The 8597-nt window shown below is 30.4% G+C and overlaps 1 protein-coding gene across 1 annotated transcript; it reads right to left on the bottom strand.

Annotated features, from left to right (window-relative positions):
* Positions 1 to 3468: 3468 nt before the first annotated feature.
* On the bottom strand, positions 3469 to 4748 carry LOC142538808 (NAC domain-containing protein 90-like). The gene is made up of 3 exons (XM_075644104.1): positions 4497 to 4748; positions 4079 to 4362; positions 3469 to 3902 (listed from the first exon to the last, which is right to left on the bottom strand). Exons 1-3 carry the CDS (start codon positions 4648 to 4650, stop codon positions 3603 to 3605), a joined length of 738 nt encoding a protein of 245 aa, XP_075500219.1. The 5' UTR covers positions 4651 to 4748; the 3' UTR covers positions 3469 to 3602.
* Positions 4749 to 8597: the final 3849 nt, after the last annotated feature.

The following is an 8597-nucleotide window of genomic DNA, read 5'->3' as shown; positions in this document are numbered from 1 at the left end:
GATCTGGTGTTGGAGTTATGAATATTCTAAGACAATAGATAATCAACCACCTTATTTTTGCCTTAGATGGGAGAAGAAAAGAGATCTAGAATATGTATGTCGTATATATTATGTGTTATTCTATGTGACTCGGGAACCATAACCTTATATAACTTTACCCAACATAGAAGACTTAATTAAGTTGGGTTTCTACACATAAGATGGACCATACCAATTTATTTAATACTTTGAAAACCAAAATTAATTAGATAACCTTATTGAATCCTAGATAGCTTGTCCATATACAATTAATTAAATTATATGAGTTCACAAAATAATTCCAACAGGCAAATGAGTATATTATAGCAAGTATGTAATATAATCTTGCTGGTCATGTAATGAATTTACAACCAATCATCGACAACATGGCGTTATACTTACTTGGAAGTTGCCATGGCTTGAACTGATAAGTTTGGACAAGAGGGACGACACAGTTTATTTCGAGTTTTTAGGTAGATAAAAGGAAACCAGTTCTTCTTCCATAAGTTAAAATAGAATGCCAAGTGCAATTTCCTCCATGGATTGATTTGTTCTGAGAATTAGAATGCAATATCAAATATATGAGCAAACTAATTGATGTTTCCGAGTGAAAGTGGAAAAAAACTGGAAGAGAATTTTATGTTTCTCTATTGGATAAAAGGGAATGTTACGTGCAATTTTCTCTATGGATTGATCTGGTCTGAGAATTAGAGTACAATATCAAATATATAGAAAATTAAATGATTTTTCCAGAGTGAAAGTGGAAAAAATCTGAGAGAGAATTTTTTGTTTCTCTATTTTCGTATTCCCTACCAATAGCGGCTAATTCAAAGATAATACTGCTCAATCTTACATTAAAATCTGACATAGTTACTTCAGTTTTCATCTTGATGATGTCAAATTTTTAGATTGCCATTGAAAGTTTACTCATTTGTTGGATTGTTACCTTCGTATAATTGTATCAATTTATCCCAGATATCTTTGGCACTGAGATACATTTTGATCTTGCTGAAAATATTCTTGTCCAAAGTTTTGTATAATATGTCATTGACTATATTGTCCAGCTATGCCTTCTTTTTGTCCTCACTAGTATAGTTCATCCTTGGTTTTTCAATCATCTTGTGAGTACAATCAAAAATGGCAATAATAGTGTTTGCTTTCATGATTCTCATTGTTCTGTCTGTGATGACGTACCATATATCATCGTCTTGTGTAACTATATGAGCTTACATCCTGATATTTCAGTCATTAAAATCTTCTTTAGAGAACATTGAAATCTTACTAATGATGCCATTTAGAATATTATGTTTAGAGACAAAAATAAACCTTTCTGATACTACTTGTTATGTTTGGAAAAAATTTAGAGGGGTGAATAAATTTATCTCAAAATAATTCGGTTGAATTAATAATACTGAAATTTTTTTATTGTCACTTGAGTTCACAGTAAGTCAATCAGTATGAACTATATGGAAATATGTTTATGAAACTAGTTGAACAAATAGCTTATCAAGGAAATCAGTTGGGATTATATGAAGAGTAGTAAGGTAAGCTCTTAAAAAATAAATAAGGAAAAGGTTTTTATGGGTGTCGGAGATTTTAACACTCCTACATCACTCATTCTCCCTCACGGAAGGCTTGAGCTAAAATATTTTGGTAATTACAAGTAATTTCAAATCACCTATGTCAGCAGGACTTAACACTACCTAACTGAAACTCTTAATAAAAATTCAATCTAAATTCTTTGAGCAGTAATAATTCCTACTCTCAATTACACATATTTCATAGAGAATTTATAAGCACAAATTTGATCCTCAAAATGATTTGACGATGAATTATTAGCGTGTGCTAGTTATTTCAGTTTGGTTGGTAGAAAGCTTCTTTCAGAGGAGATAATTTAACAAAAAAGTTCGGAGATAAAGTGTGTCTGTCTAATTTTTTGAGCTTGTTTAACTGATCTATTTATGATTTTAATCTGCAACGATAATCTTTTGAAAATATATACGTTTCCAAATACAGATGTAGTTGTTGCCATGTCATCGTCCTTTCTGACATATTCTGGTAGTGCGGTGAAACCTCACATTTTGTCAAGGTTCAGTTATTGTTGTCACAGAAAGCTTTATCTGCCATTTCAGCCGTGTTCTGATCCTTAATCACTGACAATACTGATTTTTCAAGGAATATATGGATTTGAAGTGGCTGATTGACTTATAGATTTTTAGTTGGGCTTCATAAGTCGACCTTGAATCAATTTGGCTATTAATATCCTTCTTATATTTTATCAGTTTGGATTTGAAATCAATTAGCCTTCTTAGGAAATTTTTTTCTTATGACAGTTCAGTTTATCTTCTAGAAATTAGTATGGTTAGTTTATGTTATTATCCATCGAATCAACTACCTTGTTTAATTAGCAAAACTAGAAATGTTCCAAATATATAGGAATTAAATCACAGATTGCCTTGTTATGGAAGGAAAACATCATTCTTTTTAAACGATCAAATGAAAGGTTCTCTTTGTTCAAAAATTAGATAAACTAGATATTATTATATAATACGACACTACGATAATTATTATTTGTGCTATGCATACACATTGCAAATAACTTGGCCTGATTAGGTCTTGTCCTAGCCACTTTGGCTGAAAAGTGAAAAAACATAATTTAATATATTCAATAACTAATTTTTTTTTTGACAAAATTTATGATTAAACATATATTCGTTAATTTTTGTTTTAAAGATTAAATTAAAAATAACAATTTTTAAAAGAAAATTAATTATTAAAATATGAAATTTTTTCGTCCAGTTGAAATTTTTATCTTTGTCAATATAACGTAAAACTTTAATATATACGTGAAAGAGAAAATTGAGAGAGATTGAATTATGTGAGATACAAGAAAACAAAAGTCGTCAATACTTTTCATTTGTACGTATGCAATGACAGTTTAACATCAAAAAAAGAAACATCAATTAACTTTTTTTCATTTTTTCGCTATAACTTTTGTTCGAATCCGATCCTATCCCACTCTAATTGGGAAAGTTTTACGTAATTGCATCACAAATGAGTAGACAAAATAAATAAAATTATTACACTAACGTTGAAAATAGATAGAAATATAAAAAAAGAATAAATTTTCAGACATGTTGCCGATACTAAGTAGCAGTCAAAAATTTGTATCCATTTTTCATGATATTATGTATGGATCGGGTATATCATGGCGAATTATTTAGAAAAAATGGTGTTTTTCACAATGAAATCTGATAAGTGAGATTTCGAGTACGTGTTGGGGCTAATTTAATTAAAGGACCCAGTCTTGAACTTGATTTGAAGTGTGATTAAAAGGTCGAGGTCTAGCTTGACGAATTTAGGTCACCGACTCACGTGCAAGACTTCTTCTTTCACACGAACAACTTAGGTGAATATCGCTATCTTCCAATATATATAATGGAATATAAATGAATATAGAAAACTTGAAATTTTTCATTCCAAATTTTATGTTCGTTGAAATTTCGTACATCTATTTTTGCAACACGTGCCCAATTCTCCAAACTATATAATATATTATTTATGGAACTTATTAATTATTCCCATTATAATTCTAATAAATTTTCCAAACCAAATATAATTTCTCCATTCGAGCCTCCTCCGATATTTTCCTTGTTGCATTCCAATGAAAATTGGCTCGAGGTTTCACCTATGCTTCTATTCTTCATCACATGATCTCTAGCACTATTTTCATCCCTTGAAACATGATCAGCTTCAGTGTCATTCTCTACTGTTATACTAATGTTCCCGCCGGTGATTTCTCCTGGTGCGGCGGGACGTCGATCGAATGCTCGCAAACTTCCCGATACGATGTAAACTCTGCACAAAGACAGTTCGTCCCGCAACTGCAGAATTATCAATCACAAATGCCGGTGAATACGAATAGCTATAGTATACAAAGTATTCAAAATAACTTTTTGACGTAAAAGTAAGAGCAATTCTTGACAAATATTTTCTTTGCTTTGGCGCGCGCGGGAGATATCGAGCAATATGTGTAGTTTTGCATGAGTAAAATTTGAACCTTGCGAATAGAAGTGTGCGAATCTTGTGTAATGGCTATATACTCGTTCATTTTCCATTTGGTTTTCTTCCCACTCCCAGCTTTCCCTTTGTAAAAAACCATGCTTTTTCTCACTCCAATAACTTTATGATCCGCCGCATATACATAGCTCGGCGAGCCGGTGGCTTTCCAGTACCCGGTGAAGGTGGTTCGGTTCGGCCTCCCTCTACGTACTTCATTCTCCTTTCTTTGTACGAAAAAGAACCATTGTTCCGTATCTCCTCGACAAAGCTCCCCACATTGCACTGCGTCGACAATGTATAAAATTTTAATTAAAAGTTGGCAAATGAGTATATTAATCTAGCAAGTATGTAATAAAATCTAGCTGGTCATGTAATGAATTTACAACCAGTCGTCGAAAACATGGCGTTATACTTACTTGGAAGTTGCCATGGCTCGAACTGATAAATTTGGACAAGAGGGATGACACGGTTTATTTCGAGTTTTTCGAGCTTGAGCTGGTTAGGAAGATAAAAAGAAACCAGTTCTTCTTCCGTAGGATAAAAGCGAAAGCCAGCTGCAATTTCGTCCATGGATTGTTCTGGTCTGAGAATTAGAGTGCAATATCAAATATATAGAAAACTAATTGATGTTTCCGAGTGAAAGTGGAAAAAACTGCAAGAGAATTTTCTGGGAAATTTCCACGCGTTGATGCAAAGAAAACGGGGGAATTTAATTAATGTTTTTTTTTTCCTTTCATTGTTATATGATGCTAATAATAAAATAATACCTATCATAAAAATCTTGAATGGGTCAACCCCTTTTTATTTTTGTTCATTTATTTATTATATAAATCTTGGGTGGGATTGTGGATAATTTAGTGGCCAAGTGGCCCTATGAATCAAAAGCTGCTCATATTTTTAATAAAAGTATTAAAAATTGAAAAGAATATGGCAATTCAGAAATAAAGACTCGAAATTTGCATTTAAATACTAAATATTGGACGAAGTTAAAATTAATGGATTCTGTAAAAACTTCACATCTACGAAGACATCTCTTGCTCTTAGAATTGAAATGCTACGTTGCACGCGGTTTTAGAAATGGTAAAACCAAAAAAAAAAAAAAAAAACATTAATCATCAAATCCATGTAAATGATTAAAATTATAAAAAAATTATGAAATTTGGAATTATTAATAACCAAAATCAAACAAATATACACGACAAAAACACAATTTCCTAATATATAAATGAGTAGCTCTGTTGTGAGACGGTCTCACGAATCTTTATCTGTGAGACGGGTCAATCCTTCCGATATTCACAATAAAAAGTAATATTCTTAGCACGAAAAGTAATATTTTTTCATAGATTACTCAAATAAGATATCCTCTCACAAAATACGACCTATGACACTGTCTCACACAAGTTTTTGTCTATATAAATTATTTGGGTTCCAACAGGATTAGTAAACTAAATCAACCATGAAAATAGATAATAATAACTAGCTACTTTGCACACGCGGTGCGTGTGTGTACAGTTTTTTTTTATAATTATCTATAGACTAAAGTGAAATTTGACAAATTATCGAGAGACTAAAGTGCTATTTGAATAGTTGTAATTTAAAACAAAAATAAAAAAAATGTTTTTTGAGATTTAAAAAAATAAAAACAAAAATGTAATTTTGATATAAAATAAGGGTAAAATTGAGAAATCAAAAAATAGACCAACTTTTTTGTCTCTACTAGGGAGATTCTTAATAGATAAATATAATATATATATATATATATATATATATAGTAATAGATAATAATGATAGTAACAGTACTTGATAAGGGGAAACTATCCTCCCATGCCATGCATGGTAAAAGCTAAACTACGGATTTGAATATGTGGATGCAAAATTTTCGAGACCAATATTTATTAGAGATTTTAAGTTTGTTTTTTTTTAAAATACGAAATTGACCTGTAAATTGACATGTATTAGCTTCTACTCATATAATCGATCCGATCAGATTTTAATATAATAACTTGGCTTCTTGCACTTTCAATTTATTTTTTCGCCGAAACGTCGATATACATATGAACATCTCAGTGATGATCGGAGTTAGGGGCGGAACCACCCCAAAGGCTGGGGTGGGCTCTAGCCCTGGATAAAAAAAAAGTAATTATAGTATATATGTAATTTTAACATACATTAAAGTTTTATCGAACCCATAAAATAATTATATTTAATAACTTAGCCCACAAAAATTATCTTCAACCCATTTATCATAAGAAGAATCAACTTACTCTATAAACTGTAATTTTGGAAGCAAAGACTTGAAGCTGAAAAAGATTGTACGGGTGTGGCCCTCGATTGAGTTAGCACAAGGTGAAATGATTTTTTTTTTTGCTACTTAATTGGTTTATTTTATATATTATGCAGAAAGATTCAAAATATGGTTTGATTGAGTTTGTAATTATTTTTAGCTTATGTAGTGATGAAGTTATAGAAGATTAGATTTTTGTTATGTGTAGAGCTTGAGATTAACTTTCGTATGATGCATATTTTTAGTTGTTTCTGGATTTTTTGTTTTTCTTTGAAGTAAATTTATGTTAAATTTGTATACGCAAAAGTTAGTAAGTGATTCTTCAATTATTTGTTAAGTGACTACGACATATTATTTTGAGTTAATTTGAGTTTTTGAGACGATAATACATTATTTTAGTAAAGTGAAATGCTTATGTTATTGTCTTAATGTTATTAAATTCTCAATATGTGTTCATGTATCCTATTTAGGTGGTTGAATGTTATTAATTATCAAAGTTAGTTTTGATGCTCATTTAAAATGTTTGGTCTTCTCATCCTAGACATGTGCTAATAAAATTTGATTTGATTGAAATATTCATTTTAGAAATCAACAATCGACGAGTTTTATTCGATGAAAAAACATATGACACATCTTCAGTAGCTTATATCTAGTTCATATAACTACTGTGTATCGAATCATTCAACCCAAAGTCAATCGGAGTCATATAAAGAATGTCCAACGCTACGGCATATTACTTTGTTGGGAAAAAAACTAAAAGATAAAGAAGCCAAATTGTTAAACTAATGTAGGTACGTAGGTGATTTCGGCCAATTCTAGGTTCGACAGGATTGCTCTTCTCTTTATTATTATTATTATTATCAATGAGGCTGGTTCAGAATGACTTTCTCTTGATCTCTTTTCGTCAAAATTAGAATAAGTTTGCTATTTATTAATATTAAAGTCGTCTAATAATTGTCAACGTATAACATTAAAAACAACGAATCCCTTGGTTAAATTATGATATTTTAAATTTGGAAAAAAAAAAAATAGAATAAAGGATTGTCATGGTAATTTCGGGAATGAAGTTATGTGGGATTTATAAAATTTAATTGTTTTTGGAAGAAAAAATGAAATATATAATTGATTATTTTGTGAAATAACTAAAATAATGTCAGATAATATCTGGGTTATTACAATTATTTAAAATTTTATTGGGTTTATTACATCAACAATTTTGGGGTTTTTAAAAATTTTTGTTTTTAAATGACCAAACTCTAAAATTTTAAAACTATATGTTAAGGATAAAGTTTGAACTTACGTTTTGATGATGAAAAAAATCGAATTGATATGAGTTCGAGCTGTATATATATAGATATATATTGAACTTGAGAAATATGGATCCATTTACTGGCCTTATTGATTGTTATGGAACTAATGCATATTGAGCCATTACAATCGAGTTAGTTGAGACAGTCCAACAACTGAAAGTCGATCTCTGTGAATACATTGTCCACAATCAACCCGTTAGAACCCAAATTTTTGGGCATATAATTATTTATTTAAATATCAATATGTATTAATATCGGAAATCAAGACTGAGATATCCATCTAATTTGGAATAGAATATTATATACAAACTAATTTTTCACAACAAGGAAGCATCTCGAAATTATGGAAGAAGCATCTTGTAATTTATGAAAAGAGAATCTCGTAATTTATAAAAAGAGTATCCCAAAATTTATGGAAGTAACATCTTGAAATTATGGAAGGATTATCAACGAATTATGGTAAGATTTTCACCTCGCTTCTATAAATATCAATACCTCATTCTTAAAAATCACACCTTCAAATCCATTCTATATTTTGAAAATTCTCTCTCAAGTGCTTCAATATTTTCGAAGATTTTGCAAGGCGAAGTTATGTTCATTTTCGAATGAAACATTCAAGCCAAGATTATGTCAAAATCTGATCTCAAACATTCAGAATACAATATCATATGTTTTGAACATCAAATCAAAAATTCAGCTAAATCCAACGGTTAGTTTTCTGTATATAGTCTTCCCAAGAAAATTGCTCAGATTTAGGCGAGAACAACATAGCTATTTTTTGTCCATAAAACAGATCAAAACGACTTCCAGATCATATCTCCACCGTTCATAATGTAGTTGACGTAGATTTTAACATAGTGTGAAATTTGAGCCAGATCCAACGGTGCAATAAGTCGCAAATAATTATGCAAGACGACTGATTT

Source organism: Primulina tabacum, chromosome 3, assembly GCF_025594145.1.
Source record: "Primulina tabacum isolate GXHZ01 chromosome 3, ASM2559414v2, whole genome shotgun sequence".
Classification (NCBI taxonomy): domain Eukaryota; kingdom Viridiplantae; phylum Streptophyta; class Magnoliopsida; order Lamiales; family Gesneriaceae; genus Primulina; species Primulina tabacum.
The sequence above is the reverse complement of the archived record's forward strand: the minus strand, read 5'-3'. Positions and strand labels throughout refer to the sequence as shown.

Excerpts from the sequence above, each read along its gene's own strand:
- LOC142538808 (XM_075644104.1), bottom strand. The coding sequence starts at position 4,650 with ATGGACGAAATTGCAGCTGGCTTTCGCTTTTATCCTACGGAAGAAGAA. Across the intron at positions 4,363-4,496 it reads CGAGCCATGGCAACTTCCAA|TGCAATGTGGGGAGCTTTGT; the intron begins GTAAGTATAACG and ends TTGTCGACGCAG. Across the intron at positions 3,903-4,078 it reads CGCACACTTCTATTCGCAAG|TTGCGGGACGAACTGTCTTT; the intron begins GTTCAAATTTTA and ends ATAATTCTGCAG.